The sequence below is a fragment of the Lissotriton vulgaris genome, chromosome 3_1 (assembly GCF_964263255.1).
Source record: "Lissotriton vulgaris chromosome 3_1, aLisVul1.2, whole genome shotgun sequence".
NCBI classification, from domain to species: domain Eukaryota; kingdom Metazoa; phylum Chordata; class Amphibia; order Caudata; family Salamandridae; genus Lissotriton; species Lissotriton vulgaris.
In genome coordinates, this window is record NC_141689.1 from 252,889,773 (window position 1) to 252,913,016 (window position 23,244).

At 44.8% G+C, this 23,244-nt stretch overlaps 1 protein-coding gene across 1 annotated transcript in view; it reads right to left on the minus strand.

Moving 5' to 3' along the window:
- Positions 1–23,244, minus strand: part of MYO5B (myosin VB) — a 1,009,160-nt gene that overhangs the window by 593,411 nt on the left and 392,505 nt on the right. Inside the window, exon 4 of the mRNA XM_086960377.1 lies at positions 19,793–19,937. Within this exon, the coding sequence (XP_086816503.1) occupies positions 19,793–19,937 (145 nt within the window). The remainder of the gene's footprint in view (positions 1–19,792; positions 19,938–23,244) is intronic.

The following is a 23,244-nucleotide window of genomic DNA, read 5'->3' on the forward strand; positions in this document are numbered from 1 at the left end:
GCAAATACGCAATTACCACGTTCCATTCTGACCAGGGTCCTGCTTTCAGCTTTCGAGCTTATAAGGAGGCCATGGCTAGCATGGGAATTGGGTTGCGGTATTCTTGTCCGTCGCACCCCGAAGGGAACAGTGTGGTAGAAAGAAAAAACCGTGACATAAAGCAATCTATAACAGCGAAGGTATTAGGTTCAGGCGCTGGGTGGGTCAAACATTTAATAAGTGTCCAGACTAGTCTTAACAACATGCCAAGAAATTCTCTAAAAGGTTTCAGCCCATACGAACTATTGTTCGGAATTAGAATGCGAGTTCAGGACCTCGATAGTCAGATGTCAGTGGTACAAGAAGAAACAACGCACTTTGATGTAAAAGATCGTTTGGCTGTTTTACAGGAACTGAATGAAACAAGAAAATCATTAAGCAACATAAAGTTAAAGCAACAGCCAAGTACCACTGACGAGGCACCACCCGCAACAGCCCCAGCAAGGCCTGTCTGGATTCCAAAGATTGGGGATCTAGTCAGAGAAAAGATCGCGGTTAAGAAGGAATTTGGGCCTTCTTACAGAAAAGCAGTACCTGTCTTGGCAGTCACCGGAACAAGATAAGTTGTGCTACCGCCCCTTGCTGGTAAAAAGGAGAACAGAGTCGTGTCCATCGACCTGGTAAAACCACAATCATGTGGCCTATAATCAACAGTAGGCCCAGTGGACTCCCAAGAAACAACAGAATACCCAAACTTGCAACAATCCAAGAGGTTCAAACTGAAAGACTAATCACATTGGATCAGCCTGCAGTGCACAATGAAGGACTATGCAATAATGCCATGGAACTCGTGCCTCTTGAAACACAGATTGAAACAGTTCGTCAAGAAACAACACCAGTCTACAATGATGTGGCATCAGAAAGTGCTACCGAGAAACAGATTGAAAGAACAATCCCATCCATTGACAGAACTGCCTCTGGTTATTTCATCAACTTCGACAACTTCTCTGAAGATTTAAACGACCCCGAAGTGATGCCAGAAACAAAAAAGACTTTTAAAGAAAAAGCAACAGAACTCTTTCATCAACTAAAGGAAATCTACCTTATTTCCCCCTGGCTAGAGTTCTGGTTCGGTCTAGGTGTATTTTTCCTCCTGCTTTGGCTCATCATGGTACTATGTTTGGGAAAATTCATTGAAGGAAAATATATTACAATGGACACAGCAAGTCAGAACATCAACCTAGTCCTGAAACCACACAGATCATCCCACGTGAAGAAAAGAGAACTGTCAACAGTAAATGTCACAGCAATTCCAATACCTGGTGGGATAGTATGGGAGAAAACAGACTATGAGATATATGGTCCGGTCGAAATCCTGAAGTATCCTCATCAACTAAAGGTTTCCTTAAGTGACTTTGTGACACCAAGTACATTCTCTGATGATTGGGACTTTAACAGTATTAACAACATGATGTCTGATTTAGTAATGTCAGCTAGATTCACAGATCATGATTATTTACAAGGTTCATCTAGTTATGAGCAGCTATTCTGTTACACCCACTATGGGGATCACTACTTGCATAAATCTGCACAGCCTAGAAATGTTTTTATGTATAATCAATGGGAACATTGTTCTACACCACCTAAAAGCAGTTCGAAAGCATTTTTTGAGAAATTCAAATACTTCTCAGGGTTTAACACCAGTGATGCAGAAACATTTTATTACAAACTGTTAGATAAAACAGGTATGAAAACAATGCTGACAAATTCTAAATTTATATATTCAGAAGCATTTTATGACAAAATGATGACATTTGGTTTTGATTATTGGAAAAATAATATTGAAACGAAAACAATTTGGGGTACAAAAGATTGGCAGGTGCAAGGCATTGAAGCACTGTTTAGAACCTGCATGATACCAGAACAAATGTTATTTTTAAATGACACAAGACACCAAACATCTTGTCTTGGCCTAGCTAAGATCAAGGACCTTAAAACACCGTCTATACCAAAGCCAATACCTGAAAATACAACCACAGATATTGAGTTAGACGTGTCACAAATTTTACATTTCAACAGAACACATCCTGATTGGAAAAAGTGGTTAATCTGGCCTACAGACACAAATAGCTGTCAAGATAGATTCCTGAATAAAACACAGGGGTTAAAAATGACCAGATTAGACTCGAGATATTCCCAGAGACAACATCCAGGGATTATAACAACATACAGTGTAGGGAAACTCTGCCTTGAATGGCTAACTTCGTCCACACTGGCTGAAATTAAGCAACACTTGTCTTTACTAAAAGATGGTGCTGATTTGCGCGATTTCATTCTTGGACCACGCAAACAGCGTCAAAAGCGTTTCATAGCGACCAGTATCTATGCTGCTTACAACGAGGCTTGGAAAGTAAAGCAAATTGAAACTGCTGAAAAAATACGAGAAATTGATCGTATTAATTTGGAGAAATCACTTTCTGTAGTAGACAATGGGTTAACGACTCTGTCTTCCAGAATATATTCGTTGGACAATATTGTATCCTCTGCCTTTGATGTGATAGACAGAGATTTGCTTATGTTACAACATGGCCAGTCTCAATTACGCTCTATTATAGAACTAGGCTGGACGCTGCAAAATCTTCGTTCAGGCTATGTGCCTTGGCGTTTAATCAACACAACGTCATTATTTTCCAGTTTTAACCTTACTGATAAACAGATCAGTTTGGCACAGAAAGGAGCAGAATATACAATCCTGAGCATCGAAAAACTCGAGAGATTACCATTGACAATGTCAGGGAGTCCTGTCATTGAATGGATAATACACGGAATTATCACAATTCCGATAACAACTTTCCGATTTAAAAAGTGCCTTGAGTACATACCTGCTGGCCAGTATGAACAATTGGGTAAAGGATATGTAAAATCAGAATGGAAATTACCATACACTCATTCTTGCTATAGTGACAGTGACAAAAATGTATTTCTTAGTGGTGAGAACTGTAAACATTCACTAAGCGGTATACTTTTGTGTCAGGGTATTAATTTACACGGAGCATGTGATGGAAATTCAAACAACCTTTCATGCCACCAGCTAGTCACACCTGCAACTCAGATAGAGCCCTTCTTTACGCAACTCGCGAACGGGAGTTACATTCTTAGAACGGATCACAGATGTTGTGGTCTCGTGCCAGGGAAAAGTTATCTAGTAGAAGTAACATCCATGGTCAAATGCTGTATGCAAGCATTGTTTCCGAGTGGGCCTCCAGACATAGTGACTCCCATCTGGCCTCGTCTGAATCTCTATTCTATACGAATTGATACATTAAGCAAAATGAAATCTGTACTTTTACAGACAACAGTGCCTATAACGTCATCTAAAGAGACGTATGATCTTCTAGTTGCAAGGACAGCTACTGAAGTTCATGACCTTTTATCAACAAATTGCCCCGTGCATTTCGTAGAAATGTTAAGCCAACTCCTTAACATGTCTAGTGCAACAAGCATCCCAGGCATATTTAAGACAGTCTTTACGGGACTGCTAACACCCTTCCAGGCAATTTTGGGAATCTTTCCTAATTTTGTGCACTCCATTTTTGGCGGCATACCATTATTTTTGGGACTCGTCGCAGGGATTTTATTTTTGACCCTCCTGCTTCGTTATGGCAAGCCTCGGCTCAGACATAGCTCCCATGGGAATGGAAGAGACAATCCTAGCAATGCGCTACCGGGACAGGATAACTAACGTCCTTGGATTGGCCAGGCTGAGAGATCTAAACATGACCTGGTTCCTTTCAGTCAGACCGATATGGCAAAATTGCATTTTACACGAACAGAGCCACATTCCAGCATAGTTCTCTCTGCCACTTCCTTTGCGACCAATTAGTGCAATGACAGAGCAGTAGTCACTATCTGATATTCCTAGATAACACTCCGAGTTCTTCAACAAGATAAAAACTCAGCAAACCTGGAAATCCCCGCTTGCTATGTTTTGATTAGTAATGGAACTCTAATGAGCAACTGATAACTATCACTTCCTAGTGACATCTTTAATTGACGTCTTATGTCCAGCAAACTTGCGTCAAACCCGGCACCTGTCAAGTATAAATATTACCAACGTTGCCTTAAGCAATGCGAGCTACTGTTGCTGATGCCAGCTGCCTGCAAGACCCCGTGTTGGTAAATCTAGCACTCTGTCGCTGCAGCCTGCTGTCCCTGTGGTGGTGAAGCTGCTGATACCAATATCGCTGCTAAAGCGCGAACTATGGTGCAGTACGCTTAAGGAGCTGAACAGCCGTCCTCTGCGAAGACATCCAGCAGATTCCAGCTGTCTGCGGACGCTGTCCCCCCTCCTTCCTCGACGCGCTGAAGAAAAGCCGCTGCCTTTCTCCTGCAGAGAAATCCAGCTCCGGCGTTTCCGGTCTACCCTCGCGGGTGACTGGGATATCGAGAGAGACCCCTGAAGGAGATACCAATCCTCCATCATTCTATTCAGAGGTATGGTGTTGACTAAACCCTTAGACGAGAATTCTTGAAACAAACCTTGGCAAAACCAACTTAACTTAAAGCTACTTACTTACTCCCCTTTCACGTGTTAGGCTTAGGTCAGGCACACTGGGGTAGGCTTAGTTAGAAGCACCAGTTGAGTATGTTAGCCTAATGTATATATGACTGTATATATGTTTTATTACTTTTAAACCATTGTATGGCTAAGAAACCATATCAATGCTTTTACAGTTCTATTTCGCAATACTTATCTTACTGTTCGTACTTTTTATAATAACAATTATTGCAATTGTGGCAATACATTTCTCTTGTACGAGAAGAAAGACTGTTCAATAAATGTTAACCCTTTATTGACAAACGCCCGTCTCTCTATTCTCTACATCTCGTGAAAGTAAACTGCACTAGACTGACTGAGTGAAATACATGTCTATTGTTTCACACGACCCTAGAGATTGACTCTTGATCTGAGGAGCAAAGTTGTCATGTTGCACGGTTGTTGGAAAACGGAATCCCTTCTTGTCTGTGCCAAGGAAGCTGATCACTTCCTATGCAGAGAAGAAAGTTTCCAGTGACCTCTGAGCTAGTTGGTAACACAACCCAATTAAGTTTAGCATAGTCAGTGGAGGCCTGGAATATCCACAGTTCCACGTCGATACTACTGTTTATGTTATTCCAATGCGCAGGGCCTAGTGGGAAACTAGGAACTACACTACATGTTGACGTTAGTGCTTCGTCTTTGTGGACATATTAGAAAGGCAAAGGTTTAGTAGGGGAACATGACCGGTTGCTTATTTTATGAGGATCATCGCCCAACAGCTCACAGGTGCTAACTCATGGCCCCTGATGCCAAACCCCCGCTACTTGCAGTAGCAGGTCACATTTCCCCCATCAAAATATTTGTCTTTCTGAAGGTGGACAACCCCATCCCCGCCCCCTTTCCATCTTTCTAGCTGCTGTTCTAACAATATAATGACATTAATACATGGTTTCCTGAAACACTTGTGTGCTTAGATACATCTTGGAAACACTGCAAAACAAAACATGTATGTATTGTTCTAGATCACTTTTTTTTACAGGTGATCCATGTCTTATGGTGTTGAATGGCTAGATTTAGGTGTCAAAGAACAACAGTTGATGGACAGAATGCAGAACAATGTCATACATTCACCTCAGTACAGAGATCTGGGACTAAATCCATCGTTTTTTTGCACTCCACATCACCCCAGTTCAGAAATGGCAATGTATGACATTGTTCTGCATTCTGTCCATCAATTGTTGTTTTTAGATTTAGGTGTCACCAGCGCACGTTCCTGGTGGTCACTTTCATGTGCATTATTGTGAAATACTTTGGTCACCTCTAGGAAGGACAACTGGAGGCCAACAGGTTCATGTAGGTACAGTTCTTCAAATAACATTACATGCATTTGTAAACTTCACTTTCACCCCCTTAGGGCATCTTGGAGTTGAATAACAGGTGTTTTATTTCTACACATCTCAATTGGACTCCTTTTATCGCACTTGAAGGATGAAATGCTGAGTTGACCCTCTAGAGTTTGAACCTGTGGCCCTGAGGTCAAATAGTGGAGTGGCTATAATAGTCCACTGAGCCACCCTACCAGCCTCCGGTTAATAGCTCACATGTACATAAAGTGGGAAACCCTCAGCACTATGGATAGTTGTCCCACCAGAAGCTAAATGATTCTCCGTCAGTCCCCAGGTTGCTTGTGCCAGATCCCAACAGACACCATTGGAAATCTGGGTTGGAACCTTATGATCAAACTGACAGTGGAGAAACAGAACATGGGACAACATTCACATTCCCACCAAATACAGCAATAGGCAGACAAGAAGCGAAGCTATCACCATTTAAAGGGCTCTTTCTAGAGCATAAGGGGAAAAAACACATCTCTGTCATTTCTCGTCAACCAGGCCTGGATCGCTAACAATCACCAACACTGAACATTCCACAATGGTCCTTTGATGATGTGTGCTTGGGTTATGAGACCTCGTGCCTCAATACAATGTAGGTCGGACAAGTGTCCGAATGCCATCGTAGCGGCATGAAGACCAGCCAACATGTAGTCGGAGGCTACACCAGCCATATTATAATGTGACTGCCGTGCAGGCGGTCGGAAACATGCCTTTTATTATTGTGGCTTGTGCTGCAGCCCGGAAAATGTCAGCAGCACAAGCCGCAATAGTAAAAGGCATGTTTTTAAACATCCATGCACCGTGGATGTTTGGGGGGCACCACATGTACCCCCTTGGCCACATAACAGAGACCCACAGGGGATAGGAGCCCTGATAGGGGCCCCCAAAGTCCCTTTCCGACAGCCTTTCCTTGGCGGTCGTACCACCATGAAAAGGCTATGGGAAGTGGACATTGTAATTCTTATGGCAGTGCCTTCATTGTAGGAATTATTGTCCCTCGAGCCTGTCGGGGGCGGCGGTCTTTTCTCCTGCCAGCTGCAATCCAACTGCCGGCAGTGGGACCATTTCTTTGGATGTTGGGCGGACGGCCTGTCGGTGGCTGTCCGACTGACATCCTAATAAGGCCCCTAGTGTGACAACATCCATTGGAGGGCGTTCCCTCATCAAGTGCTTTTGTAATTCTCTGCATAGATAAAGTCACTTCGTTTAGCCAGTGCCCTGGTGAATACCCGCCACTGCACTAACCCTGCTGCGTATCCCTACTCCTAACACCCATTCAGCCAGTTCAGTCCCAGGGGAGTCTGCAGGTTCAATGGCGGAGGCATGTTTGATCACCTCTGGTCAATGGAGTCCCCGCTACAGCTGCTGCCAATAAAGCAATGAAATAAAAGCCATGGACTTCGCAAGGGCCTTCTCTCGAGGCAGCGACAAATGCAGGCAATATCTGGGGAACAGGAAATGGGACTATTTTTCAACCGACAGACACAGCTCACATTCGAGATCAATACTCAGTGAGTCTGGGCGCCCATTTGGAGCCCCTTTATTTATATTTATATATATATTTATGGCTCAGAGAAGAATGAATGCTAGTCAAAGCAAGGTATTGAACTGAATGTTATACTTATAATGTAATTTTTACTTTAGTTGTTTTACCTATTTCAGTAAGTATTAAAGATTTTGTTGGTCATATTAAAGTGTGTCATAAAGTAAAAACCTCTAACAGCCTCATTCAAAAAACATTTTTGGGAAGTATTACAGAAAGTTACGTTTATGGGGAAATTACCCAAACTTAGAATTTGGGTGATTTTTCAACCCTGCAGCAGTGGAAAATCACGTAGATTTCCAGATTTCTAAGTGAATAAATCTGAATGTTCACAGGGAAAGGGGTAATCCAAGAGAGCAGGAGAGCAAAAGGCGGCTTAGAAATATAAGGAATGCATACATTTCCAAGTCGAACTTCTAAAGATTATGTGAATTTAGAAAAAGGGTAAAATGTAATTGTAGACAGAAAGGTGTGACGCGAAATGGCTTCCGCAAGTTCCATTGTTGATGAATCAGGGCCGAACAACGAGGCGATATAGATGTGTTTTGAATCCTCTACTCATATCAGGAGCCGCGTTTGAAGAATATCAGACAGGGTCATCCTCATTACTGCAGGAGTCAGGACACAGGCACTGAAGTATCCTAGAGGTAGCATTCTGGGATTCATTTATCAGATTAGAGGGTTTTTTGTGTCTTGCTCTGTGCCCCATTCGTCTCCTGCAATATGACATAGTTGTGTCTTGCACTGGGCCCTGTTTGTGGCGTGCACTGTGTCTAGTTTGTATCCTGCACTGTGCTCTGTTGGTGGCCTGCACCGTGCACTGTTTGTGGTCTGCACTGTGCACGGTTTGTGGTCTGCACTGTGCACGGTTTGTGGTCTGCACTGTGCACTGTTTGTGGTCTGCACTGTGCACTGTTTGTGGTCTGCACTGTGCACTGTTTGTGGTCTGCACTGTGCACTGTTTGTGGTCTGCACTGTGCACTGTTTGTGCTATGCACTGTGCACTGTTTGTGCTATGCACTGTGCACTGTTGGTGGCCTGCACTGTGCACTGTTTGTGGTCTGCACTGTGCACTGTTTGTGCTATGCACTGTGCACTGTTGGTGACCTGCACTGTGCACTGTTTGTGCTATGCACTGTGCACTGTTGGTGGCCGGCACTGTGCACTGTTTGTGGTCTGCACTGTGCACTGGTCTGCACTGTGCACTGTTTGTGGTCTGCACTGTACACTGTTTGTGGTCTGCACTGTTTGTGTCCTGCACTGTGAACTGTTTGTGGTCTGCACTGTGCACTGTTTGTGCTATGCACTGTACACTGTTTGTGGTCTGCACTGTGTGGGTCCTGCACTGTGACCTGTTTGTGGTCTGCACTGTGCACTGTTTGTGCTATGCACTGTACACTGTTTGTGGTCTTCACTGTTTGTGTCCTGCACTGTGAACTGTTTGTGGTCTGCACTGTGCACTGTTTGTGCTATGCACTGTGCACTGTTGGTGGCCTGCACTGTGCACTGTTTGTGGTCTGCACTGTGCACTGTTTGTGGTCTGCACTGTGCACTGTTTGTGGTCTGCACTGTACACTGTTTGTGGTCTGCACTGTACACTGTTTGTGGTCTGCACTGTTTGTGTCCTGCACTGTGAACTGTTTGTGGTCTGCACTGTGCACTGTTTGTGCTATGCACTGTACACTGTTTGTGGTCTGCACTGTGCACGGTTTGTGGTCTGCACTGTGCACTGTTTGTGCTATGCACTGTGCACTGTTGGTGGCCTGCACTGTGCACTGTTTGTGCTATGCACTGTGCACTGTTGGTGGCCGGCACTGTGCACTGTTTGTGGTCTGCACTGTGCACTGTTTGTGGTCTGCACTGTGCACTGTTTGTGGTCTGCACTGTGCACTGTTTGTGCACTGTTTGTGTCCTGCACTGTGAACTGTTTGTGGTCTGCACTGTGCACTGTTTGTGCTATGCACTGTACACTGTTTGTGGTCTGCACTGTGCACTGTTTGTGGTCTGCACTGTTTGTGTCCTGCACTGTGAACTGTTTGTGGTCTGCACTGTGCACTGTTTGTGGTCTGCACTGTGCACTGTTTGTGGCCTGCAATGTTTGTGGTCTGCACTGTGCAATGTTGGTGGCCTGCACAGTGCACTGTTTGTGGTCCGCACTGTGCACTGTTTGTGGTCTGCACTGTGCACTGTTTGTGGTCTGCACTGTGCACTGTTTGTGGTTTGCATTGTTTGTGGTCTGCACTGTAGGTGTCCTGCACTGTGAACTGTTTGTGGTCTGCACTGTTTGTGGTCTGCACTGTACACTGTTTGTGGTCTGCACTGTTTGTGTCCTGCACTGTGAACTGTTTGTGGTCTGCACTGTGCACTGTTTGTGCTATGCACTGTACACTGTTGGTGGTCTGCACTGTGCACGGTTTGTGGTCTGCACTGTGCACTGTTTGTGCTATGCACTGTGCACTGTTGGTGGCCTGCACTGTGCACTGTTTGTGCTATGCACTGTGCACTGTTGGTGGCCGGCACTGTGCACTGTTTGTGGTCTGCACTGTGCACTGTTTGTGGTCTGCACTGTGCACTGTTTGTGGTCTGCACTGTACACTGTTTGTGCACTGTTTGTGTCCTGCACTGTGAACTGTTTGTGGTCTGCACTGTGCACTGTTTGTGCTATGCACTGTACACTGTTTGTGGTCTGCACTGTGCACTGTTTGTGGTCTGCACTGTTTGTGTCCTGCACTGTGAACTGTTTGTGGTCTGCACTGTGCACTGTTTGTGGTCTGCACTGTGCACTGTTTGTGGTCTGCACTGTGCACTGTTTGTGGCCTGCAATGTTTGTGGTCTGCTCTGTGCAATGTTGGTGGCCTGCACAGTGCACTGTTTGTGGTCTGCACTGTGCACTGTTTGTAGTCTGCACTGTGCACTGTTTGTGTCCTGCACTGTGAACTGTTTGTGGTCTGCACTGTGCACTGTTTGAGGTCTGCACTGTGCACTGTTTGTGGTCTGCACTGTGCACTGTTTGTGGTCTGCACTGTTTGTGGTCTGCACTGTTTGTGTTCTGCACTGTGAACTGTTTGTGGTCTGCACTGTGCACTGTTTGTGGTCTGCACTGTGCACTGTTTGTGGTCTGCACTGTACACTGTTTGGGGTCTGCACTGTACACTGTTTGGGGTCTGCACTGTTTGTGTCCTGCACTGTGAACTGTTTGTGGTCTGCACTGTGCACTGTTTGTGGCCTGCAATGTTTGTGGTCTGCACTGTGCAATGTTGGTGGCCTGCACTGTGCACTGTTTGTGGTCTGCACTGTGCACTGTTTGCATCCTGCGCTGTGTCCTTTTTGCGTCCTGCGCTGTGTCCTTTTGGCGTCCTGCCCTGTGACCTGTTTTTTCATCCTGCACTGTGTTGTGTGTGTGTCCTGCTCTGTGTCCTGTTTGTATCCTGCACTCTGTTTAGTGTGTGTCCTGTGTCTTGCACTGTCTCGTTTGTGTCCTGCATTTAGCCCTGTCTGTGTCTTACACTGACTTGTTTGTGACCTGCACTGTGTCCTGTTTGTGTTCTACACTGTGCCCTGTTTGAATGTCCTGCACTGTGCCCTGTTTGTATCCTACATTGTGCCCTATTTGAATGTCCTGCAATCGTGCCCTGTTTGTATCCTACATTGTGCCCTGTTTGAATGTCCTGTACTGTGCCCTGTTTGTATCCTACATTGCGCCCTGTTTTTGTGACCTGCATTGTCCCCTGTTTGTGTTCTGTACTGTGTCCTGTTTGCTTCCTGCACTGTGCCCTGTGTGTGTCCTATACTGTTTCCTGTTTTTGTCCTCCACTTTAACCTGCACTGTGTCCTGTTTGTGTCCCACACTGTGCCTTGTTTGTGTCCAGTATTGTGTCCTGAAATGTGCCCTGTTTGTGTCCTGCACTGTGTCTTATTTGTGACCTGCATTGTGTTTTATTGTGTCAGAATCTGTGCCATGTTTGTGTCCTATTTGTTTACCAGCACTATGTTCTATTTGTGTGTCCTGCATTATGCCATGCATTGTGTCTTCTTTGTATCCTGCACTGTATCCTGTTTGTGTCCTATATTGTTTGTAACCTGCACTGTGTCCCGTTTGTGACCTGCATTGTGCCATCTTTGTGTTCCACATTGTGTCCTATTTTGTATCCTGCACTGTGCCCTGTTTGTGTGTCCTGCATTGTGTCGTCCAGTGTCCTGTTTTCATCCAGCCGTTTGTCCTGTTTGTTTGTCTTGTATTGTGTCTTGTTTGTGTCCTGAATTGTGTCCTGCTTGTTTCCTGTACTATGCCCTATTTTTGTGTCCGGTTTGTGTTCTACATTGTTTCCTGTATATATCCTGCATTGTATCCTGTGTGCGTCTTGCATTGTGTTGTGCACTGTTTCCTGTTTGTGTCCTGCATTGTGTCCTATGTGTATCCTACACTGTGTCCTGTTGGTATGTCCTGCATTGTGTTGTGTACTGTGTCCTGTTTGTATCCTGCAATGTGTCCTATTATTAGGTTTCGCCTGCACAGTGCTTGCGGTGTGTTTGTGAAATCTATTGTATTTAATGTAAGTCTTAAAAGGGGCTTACATCAAGCCCTTACTTTTCATTTGTTTGTGTGCTAGTCACTTACTTTTCCTCTGTTTCTATTGGGTGTAACATACTATTTCCTGTTGTTCCTCATGTGTTTCTCTTATCAGTGTGCCATTGCCAAAGTACTCCTTTTCATCTGCTTATGTCAAACTTTGTTTTAGGTTTTGCCTGTATAGTGCTTGTACTGTTCTTGTTTTGATTATCCTCCATCCTTTACCTAGGCTCCCCATGACTGCACCATGTGTTTCCCTTTATTTTACATTGTGCAAACTCCACCCTAAGGTATTGGAGAGCTTTAAATGAGCACCAGTGCATTACAGATGGTATACACGTTCTTAAACAACAGCACAACAATGTGTAGTAATCAGGGAGTTGAAGTTTACCATAGCAAGGAAGCTGTCAATGTGACCATAACTCTCTTTCTGTAAAACTTTTCATTTGCTGCATGTGCATTGCAATCCTTCTGCCACTACTTTACTCGCTGCCATGAGCCTCTTTCTTGCATGATTGATCGATACACCGATTCTGCATAATTTTCTGCTCTATTTCTATTTGGCTGGGACGCCTGTTACACTCTGACGTCAGGCTGTTGCAGAGATGTGGAAGGAAATATCGGACAGATGCTACTGGCCCCAATTGGCGGTGCAAAATGCTTGACCTCCGGTAAGAACTATGGGGCTTGCAACGTCTAACCAACACTGAAGCGCATGGCTGCTAAAACATGCAGCCAAGAGGATGAATGGAATAGAGATAGGCTTCTTGTTGCATTAAGTTGTATTTAGTACATGTAATCTGCAACACTCCTGGCCCTCATAATTACGCGATTGGTAGTGGCCTTGTTATAAAGTTAGAGGGCGAGAAGTTCTTAACCTCTTCGCCGCTAATGACAAGGGTAACTCGTCATGGACTTTCCATTGATTTCAATGGAAAACAAATGAGCACAAGAATAATGCCTTAGCAGCCAAGTGGTTAAGAGGTTATATGTTTGTCATCTTGGAAGCTGGGTGATGTAGGAGGGTTCTTTTCCCACGTGAGTGGAGCAAGTTTTGATGGTCTCCAGGTATTTATTGTCCGTTCCCTCACTCTCTACAGAGAATGGTCTACATATTTAGGGGGTGGGGAGCGGGCATTCAAGATTAGAAGGAAAGGGGCCGTAGTTTTTGCTCTTGCAGCTGCAGAGTACCTTGCCACTATATGATGCCTTGTTTTGAGCTTGTTGTCTTACATGGTCTTATCCTGACGTTACCGCTAAGTACCAAAAATAATCCCAAGCTGCGGGCAGCTGAGTGCGGCGAGCTATACCACCATCTGCTTGTAGTCAAGGTGGGAGGGCTGTAAGTGTTTGTAGGCCATTGCTCTGCCTGCTACAGTGCGGCTAGGGCGCAACATCTCTTAGTCTGTTCTCCAGGTGCAGTAAGTACCATGACCTGCCTCTCTTACGCGCAGTATTTCTCTTTGTTTCATTCCTGTCTCCACGCTGCTAGGCCTGCACCCAGGACATATCCAACTCCCAGGGCCAACCCTACGTCCTCTCGAGGGAACCCATATGATGGGAGACCAATCCCTGCTCTCGAACCCATGCAAGCATCAAGCACATACATCATGCGGCACAGCATGAGTTGGCGTGTTCTGCACCCCCTCTCTACCTGCCTTTCTTTGCGTCCATCCTCTAGTCCTCTTAAGCCTTTCATTTTTCTCCACTGCATCCATACTCTACTGCCTTATGGCCTTCCTTCGATCAGGCATTCCTTCCTGTCGCCTCGTTTCACTATCCTTCCCTTCCTTCACTCATTGTTATGTTATGTTATTGGTATTTATTGTGCGCACAGCTGCTCCAGCAAAGGAGCGTCCTGGCGCCACTAACAAGGTAGAACATAACACAGCAGAAGGTCGAAACAGCCAAAAGGAGAGACTAAAACAAGAAAGTTTTAATGGCTTTACGAAAAAGCATGAGATCTTCCAGCAGACGAATTTCAACCGGGAGGGAGTTCCAGATGGTTGCTGCTTTAACACCGAAAGAGCGTCCACCGGCACGACAAAGCCTGAATTGGGGGACTATGGCGAGAGCCTGGCCCAAGGAACGCAGAGCGCGTGTTGGAACATAGAAAGACAGGAGATTAGACAGAATCTTGGGGCCTATGCCCTTCAAAATTTTAAAAGTCAGACAAAGGACCTTAAAATGGATTCTCTTCCTCACTGGTAACCAATGCAAGGAACGAAGAACATTGGACACAGGACATGTTCATTTCCTTATCTCCTTCCTTTCTCTTCATTACTGCTTCCCTATCTTTCTTCATTTCCTCTTTCTTCATCCCTCTCTTCACTCCTTGATCCTATACTCGGCCTTCTTTCATCCCCACTACTTCACCCCCTTATTTCTCCTTCGCTTACTCCAGTCACTCATACTTTGCCCTTTCACCTTTGACTGAGTCCTTTCTTTCTTTTTCTTCTTCCTTTCTCTGCCCCTCTGCTTTTGCATGCATTAGTCCACTGAGCCACCAGACCCTTATCGCTCTAACACATCATTCCTTTCTCTGTCAACCGACCGAATCCTTTCCTTTTTCCCCTTTCCCTCCATCCTTCTATTCCTCCCGCACTCACTTCCTTCCATCAACTGCTGTGCAACACTAAAAAACACTTACAAAGCCAACAGATCTTGCATAGGCGAGACTTATTGGCTTTGCCAATGCTTGTTTTGTCCTGCACTGTGTCCTGTATGTGTCCTGCACCACTGATTTTTTCTATGCACATCATGCGGAGGGAATGAACTTGGAAGGGCATGTGCGAAGAGTGACATTTAAGTGATGCTTAGTATTGCTGGTCACAAGGGTGGGCTTGAGGTATTTTCAGGGACAATAAAAACGCATCCAAATGATGCTCGCTCCCCGTCGCGCATCTGTGATTATGTCTTAAATAATTTCAACATCTGATGTGAAGTACAGTTTTCAATATTATTACATTCAACGCTTTGTGCTTCGTTGTTTTGCAAAAGTACAACCTTAAACCCGTTCTGGAGCTGCCTGGCCGTAAAGTATTGTGTTGAGGGGGCTCTGACCCATTTCAGTGCTCCAGTAGTGAGGCAAACTCACAGCACAGGGGCGCACCCCGCTTCCCGGGCATTGCCCTGCACTGTATTCACAGCAGGCCTGACTCATAGAACTAAATCTGGGAGCGCAGACGTCTATGCTTGCCACAGAGATGTATTCTAGATTTCTGATTCACATAAGTCGGTACTTCATAGTCGTAAAGCCCTGCACAGTCATCAATTTTATTCCTAGATTTAAAGTGTATTTTGCAATTAAAAAAATTCTCCACGAGGTTTATTTTTTTGGGGGTCTATAGAAATCTGTTGCCTTTGCTGTTCCTTCCCACATTACAAGCACAATTTCTCATGTTTTTGCAGGAGCACGTTTCAATGTGTTTCTAGGATAGAAAGAGGTAAGCAACTATCTAAATTTGTGGCTGTTCGCGTGCTTTTCCGTGGAAGTTTTCTCTACTAACACCAACTCACTCCTCCAGAGCATTGAACCAGCTACTGAGACCTTTCCACGGGAGTAAAGGGATTTTTAAATGAAATCCTGATTCTACAATAAGAATGTTCTATTCAGTTGTGGAAATCATGTTTTCTTTCACTTGCAAACGACACCGTTCAGCATAGACATCAGATTCCCAAAAATATGGTAGATTTACTCCTATAGGTATACTCCTACATTTGAAGAAAATTAAGAAGATGATGGTTATATAGAGACATTGACCCTTATGTTTGTTTTGACTGCAGTGACTCTGTAGTGTTCGGTTTTAATCTGCAGACAAAACAAGCCCCACCAGCTATCCTGCCTCAGCAGTGCCAGGTCTCAGACACTTCAACACGCATGTCCACTGTGAAATCTAGAATAGATCAAGTGGGCCAAGATAGGTGCGTCTCTCCCTCTCCTTAGAAAGTCATCTTGGATTTGTGTGGTCTACAGCTTGACATGAAACCAGGCACTTATGGCGACTCATGGGGAAGAAGGGTCTGGTAAAGTACCCATATGCTGTACTATTTGAAGGATGCTGAAGGCTCGCAGCACATGCTGGAGTTTTGGAAGTTTTAAACCATGCACTGTTAAGAAGGTGCAGTTTATTGAGAAAGTTCTGTCTGCAGATAAGCATGCAGCAAAATGGTCCCATTTGAAAATATAGACTTTGAAAACAATGGGGATATTTAGAATTTGAGGGAGGCAGCATATCTGCAAAAACTTTGCAGATTCCCCTTCTGCCAAACTTTTAATACGCCCAAAGAGTACTAAAATAAACACTATGAAATGAAAACTTCAAAATAAAGACCATGTCAAAAAAGCTATCAACAAATATTCGGCCTGGTAAAAATGATCAAATCCAGCCACACTCAAGTCCAACCTACTGAATTAAAATACTATTTTACGTGCAATCCTAGCACCTTTTGAAGGAAGTGCTCAAAGGTTGTATTAGGCGCTGGCCAAAGTTTTGTTAGGTAGATACGTTTTGTTGGACTTGGCCCTTTTTGCGTCATCCCTGAACTTTTTGCCTTCCTCCTGTATTGTTTCTAACCTGTTTTTGTTGGTTTTAGGACTCTGGGCACATTACTACTGCTGATCAGTGTCAAAGTGCAAGTGCTCCCTGTGTAAAGTATAATGTTCATTGGTTGTCCATGATTGGTATGTTTGCCTTACTAGTAAAGTCCCTAATAAAGTGCACTATGTGTGACAGGGTTGGTAATGCAAATGCTACTAGTGGGCCTGCAGCACTAATTGTGCCACCCACACCAGTAGCCTTAAGAGAGAACTCAGGCCTGCCACTGCAGTGCCTGTGCGCAGTTTGTTAACCTCTTCTATGCTCGTCATGAGGCACAGTGAGCTGCACTCATGACGAGCTGAGCTCGTCACAGCCGTTGGAACGTTGCACGCGGGGATAATTACCCCGCTGTGCTGAACGTTCGAAAAACGGGTGTGGTTGTGATGAGCTCCGCTCGTCATGAATGCAGCGGCACTGTGCCTCATGACGAGCCGAGCTAGTCACAAGCACAGCGGCGCCACGCGCGGTCCCTCTCACCCCGCACAGTGGGGAGAAAACACCCCGCAGCGAAGGGGTTAAACTGCCATGTTGTTCTGACAAGTATACCCACTTGCCAGGCCTTCCCCTTCGATTTCTATGCACATCAGACACCCCTATGGTAGGCCCAAGGTACCCCCCTGGGCAGGGTGCAGTGTATGTGAAAGGTAGGACTTGTACTAAGGTGTCTACCATGTCCTGACAGTGACATACTCTCCATTTAGCTTTTCACTGTTGCAAGGCCATCTTGCCCATAGGAAAGAATGGGGGAGGCTATGTAATATGTTTCTAGCCTATCTTCCCAAAGGCTTAAGATGGAAAGGTGAAGTTTAGTGTGCCTGAACTCACAATTCAATAACACATCTTTTTGTGAAGGTGGGTTTGAATTGTGAGTTTAGAAACCACTCTTTTAGAAGTGGCTGGGTTTTTGTGTTTTAACATTTCTGTGTGTCTCTGCCTGGTTGTGGATTGACTGTCTGGATTTGAGAGTGATAGGCTCTGGCGAATGTCTTGACCCAGAGGAGGAGGTGAGAAAGCAACAGGCAGACCTGCATCTGGAGTGTAGGGGGGAGGAGTAGCCCTGGAGGTAAAGAGGCCTGGGTAGCTGCCATAAAACAATGGCTCCATCTCCTGCTGAGTGATTAAGGATCCAGACCCTCACTATCAAAGGAAGAAGGTGTCACAGGCAGGGAGACACCCAGAACTGGTTTGGACAGGGGTCGGTGCTCCCCTGAACACAAACACTTCAAAGACATGTAGGGGTATAACTATGAGAGGTGAAACCCCTGGACTTTGGATTGCTCAAACCTGAAAAGGATTGAAACTACTTTGTGGTCAAGAGGAACCTCTGCCAAGGAAGAAACAGCTGAAGTGACTGAAAAAAGGACTGACCCTTGCTGTGTGTTCTGGGGCTGGTCTGCAGTTTGCCGATTTAACCAAGGAAGGATAAGGGACTTTTCTGTGTGCCGCGTCCCCCTGCTTGAAAGGACTTTGTTGTGTGCTGTGTCCTGAAGTAACTCAATCCCATGGGCCCAAGGAGAGCTAGCTCCCTGTTGTGAAAACTCAGGAACACAAAAGTTTCCAGGAGTGTCTCAGCGACACTGTGTGCGTATGCTTTTTGCAGCCTGAGACTCTCGTAAGAATTGCCCTGTGATCGTGGGCACCTGGAGTCCAAGCGAGTCTCAGCAATTTTGTGTGCGTGTGCTTCGTGCAGCCTGAGCCCTTCGTGAGGAATGTCCTATGATCGTGTGCACCTGGAGTCCAAGTGAGTCTCAGCGACATGTGTGCGTGTGCTTCTTACAGCCTGAGACCTTCGTGAGGATTGCCCTGTTATTGTGCACACCCAGAGTCCAAGTGAGTCTCAGCGATGCTGTGTGCGTGTGCTTTGTGCAGCCTGAGACCTTTGTGAGGATTGCCCTGTGATCGTGCACACCCAAAGCTCAAGGGAGTCTCAACGGTGCTGTGCGGGTGTGCCTTGTTGCAGCCTGAGATCTTCGTTATCCCCACTGCCCGGAATCCACAAAGTCGCTGCCTGGGGCGGGGTGCAGATTCGGAGAGAGAAGCTCTCGGCCTCTCCCATTCTCGCAGCGTGAGCCTCTGCTTCAGCTTGTATCGCGGCCCGTACTTGCCAAGGAGCGGCAGTACCGGGGCCGGACTGTGGAGCTGCACTTTGGTTTACACCATACCCATGTTGGGGGCATCTGTTGGCAGAAGCTGACCGCGAGTCAGTAAGAGTGGTGAGAGACCGTCTAAAGCACTGTGATCGGTGCGGAAGTGTATTACGCATTGCATTATTTCTGTAGTACAAACTACCTGATTAGTGTATTACTCATTGCATTATTCCTGCACTATGAACTACCTGAATGTTGCATTACACATTGCATTATTTCTGCATTACGAACTGCCTGATGGTTGCATTACGCATTGCATTATTTCTGTATTACGAACTGTCTGAGTGTTGCATTAAGCAATGCATTGTGTCTGCATTACGAACTGCCTGATTGTTGCATTACGCATTGCACTTTTTTTGCATAACGAACTACCTGATTGTTGCATTACGTATTGCATTAGTTTGCATAACGAACTACCTGATAGTTGAGTTACGCATAGCATTATTTTAGCATTACAAACTGCTTGATTGTTGCACAACGAACTGCATTATTTTTACATTGCGAAGTGCCTGATTCTTGCATTATGAACTGCATAACATTCCATTAGGACTGCAGTGGATCATCTAGAATTGCTCATTAATATCGCCAGAACCTACAAGGGCTGGCTGGCCTAATAACCGGCCAGGAGGAATTTTACAAATATGCACATGTTGGATTTATATTGTTTCGTGCCAAGCTACTGAGGGAGTGAGCAGGGGCTATCTGAGAAGGTGTCCTTCCTTTCCCTGATGTGGAAGCAAGGGTCCCGATTTGGCCTAAGGTGCCCACCCCAGCCAACTAGAGACCCCCAGGTCTAACACATTTGTAAGGTGTTTATTGTTGCAATATACTAATACTGATGTATTTATTTGGACCTTGGTCTTCTCGGTCCAAAGCCAGCTTTCAGGCCACGTGTCCTTAAACATTTCAAAATCTTTACTAGGTTATCAAATTTCTTAAATCTACAAATCATTGTAAAGAAGAACTTGAAAATCGCAAGGGTAAACAATAAAAATCTTTTGTAAATAGCTATTGTCACCTGGCCATCTGCTTGTAGGCTTCTTCTGCCACCGCGAAGATATGAGGATCCATATCACCCATGTTTTGGCCCATGTACGCGTAGATGACATCTTCTCCATATATTGGCAACTGTTCGTACGGATTTATGGCAACAAGCACAATACCTAAAGAAAAAACATCAGTTACTAACACCTGAATCCTAGTAACTAGAGGGCCATTTTAAGGCATACAGGAGCACACTAGCTTAAGTAAAGGGGTTTATTAAACTGAAAGGAAACGGCCTGTCTGCTCACCCCAGCAACTCACTACAAGCTCCAGCTTCTCAGAACTCCACAATCCGGATTTTGGAAGTGGAAGCCACAATTGCCAAGATACAGCATCAGAACCAAGTATATTCAGTATATAACAGGCCCGACACCCATGTGATGGGTGTCGGGCCTGACAACGCCACAAGCATAATCAGCAACTAGTTTCAATCAGTGCTAGTTTCAATCAGTGATTAAAGAAATAACAAGGAGGAAAACAGGTCAGAAGACTAGAAAGCAGATAGGGTTGGGATAAAGGGATGGGTGAGAATTCATGGCCAGTGCTACAATGGAAAGGGGCCCATTGGTCAATGATGTCACAAATCTCAAAACCTAAACTGACATCATCAAAAAACATTTTTTAAATCCTTCTTTGTGATGCATGACTAAGATAACCTTTTCCTATACACTGGGTGCCTGTTGTGTAGGATACATTTCCTTTCAATGTGATGTAACATTAAGTATTTGAATATGCTTTGCTGTGATAAACCATTAAAAATAAAGGTTTCCTTTTAAAGTATTTGCATATGCATCTTTTGCAATGTGTTCTTCAGCGTGCTGTCTTGAGTGTTCCACGTTCCTTACACTGGAATCTCAGGACAGTTGCTCTGGAAGAAAGGAGCAAGGAAGGTTCCTGTCTACTCTCCTGTGCTGGTGCTTCAACTATAATAAATTCTACTTAATTATTTCGTCTGGACCTTGGATTTATCATTACAGTGACTTTATAAGGAAACGGTTAGGTCCAGGTAAATGGTAGGTAGAGTTAGGATTAGGGTCGCAATAATAAGGTCTGGCTCACAAAGAGTTTGACATGTTAGCAGCTGGGCACAGAGTTCCCTCAGCACACACTCTGTCTCTCTATTCCCTCACTACAGTGTGGAGTGTCTCCTTCCAACGCAGGGCCCTCCCCAGAACTGAGACATCACATTACAGGGCAGGGCAAGTGTGAGTGGAAAGGAGATGGTTAAAGGTGGATGTGGAACTGAGTGTAGCACCAACAGTAGAGCTAGAGATGCAGAAATTAAATGTCCCAAATATGGTAGGAGCCAAGCACATAAACTTTCTCCAACCATCTGCACTTCATTCGAACCAGCTGTGATTGAGACTAAATTGTTTGTGCTATTTGCATAGACAAGAAAGACCAGAATGCATACTTTATGGTCCTGATTATGAGTGCCCTCTTAAAATGCCATCCCTGTACCTGTTTGAGCAAGGATCACAAAATACATGGGAGTGATGTTTATCTCATCTGGAGTATTACAGCTCGGGCAAAAAAAGTTCACACTTCTTGTGGAATTTACTAGAGGTAAAATGCCTGGCTACTACCATTATGTGAAGATAAAGTGCAGTGAACACCCACGTCTGCATGTTGTGCCCCATTTTCAGGACAGAACTAGTCAATATTTATAACACCCAATACATTTGAAACTCGTCGGTGCCAGATTTCATAGGAAGCCATACATATCGTATTCGACACCTGGGCACTCCTAATCAGTCTGTCTGACATTAAGCCAGAGGCGCAGCCTTAACCATATCAGAGTCTCTGCAGTCAAAGGAAGAGAGGGGCTGCCAAAAGCACACAGGAAGGGGTGAGATTCTTGCATATCATCCACTATCCAGACCATAATACACCCCAGCAGTCAATGCTAGGGTTGACTGGGCTTGTGGAACGTTTCACTGAAGCGCTGAGTAGTAATGCATACTTTAATAAAGTACATACAAGTGCAAAACGTTTGTGGCGCAGTGTTGTCAACCCGCGCAAGCAAAATCGTTAAAGACTTTCCACCTCAGATAGGTGAACTCATCTTTTACTCCATTTTCATGAATCAGGCACACCTACAGTAATCACCTAATATTTCAGGTACCACAAAAGTAACTTGTTCAGTACTCCTTTCTTAACATCATAGCATGGTGCCACAATCACTTTGCAGACAGCCAAACTGACAATTCGTTTATTACCTTTCGGTGTACCTCCACTCAGGTGAAATGTATTGTAACAGCACACGAGTCCACCCTGACTAAGTGCAACCTCTGAGCTTTGCTACAGCAAAAACACTTAACAAGGCACTGCATGATGCCACATTATTTATTTATTTATGTAGCTTTTTATTTACAGGGCACAGCCTTCCCTTGCAGGCATCACTATGTGAAGAGTCAGATGGGGAACCAACGGAACTAGAAGAGAGATTAACAAACAAGCATTTACAATGCAATGGTTTTGCCTTTGTTAAAGTTAGAGCTATTGGCATTGCTCTTGACATTATTTTTATTTATGTTTTTTTTAACATAAATAAATGGCATTGTCATTTACAATGCCACTAGCTTTATCTCGCAAATGACACCCAAAAACACCCACAGAGAGCCCCCCCAAACACACACAGAGCCCCCCCCACACACACACCCACACAGAGCCCCCCACACACACAGCCAAACATCGCATTATATTACACCATCTTTTCCCTTTTGATCCGAAATAAAACTAAAACAAGAAACTAAAACGACACGTGTGAATGCTTCGGAAAGCACTAAATCCTCAAACTGCTTTGACATTCTCCTGGCACGTGAACCCACCGAGCTCATACGTGGACGCCCACAGGAGAAACTCACTTACACAAGAGCTTCCCTGAGTGGAATTCAAACAAGTATTTCTTTCACCTGAGGTTTAAACAGAGGGTTGTAGCCAGTGTGCCCAATCAGTACTCATGACTCCATCTCTCCTTTTAGACATAATCTCAACCTGTTCTGTAGTTAACTTAACCAATTGTCGCTTGTTCCAGTAATCCTCAGATCCCAACGGCTTACTGGCTTCAGTCACAGGAAACAAATTAACTGCACACAAAGCGCACGTGGAGAACATTTCAAAGTAAACACTGCACTATGCCAACATGACAAGCATAGATTCAAAGATAAATATAGCGCTCTACAATAATACCATGAGGGCATGCAAAGACCGCCCACGCTGCATTCATAGCTCATGCTGTGGACATACCAAAAGGAGCATCATAGAAATCTTAAAGAAACATCGCATTATATTAAAAATCATATAAAGCCTGGTCAATGATGTCATTGTTGCATCAGTATCTCCCCCTTCTGTGATCACTGCCCGTGTTACACTGGGACAACTCACTCTCTCACAGATCTCAGAAACCTGCGCCTTTCTCGGTGT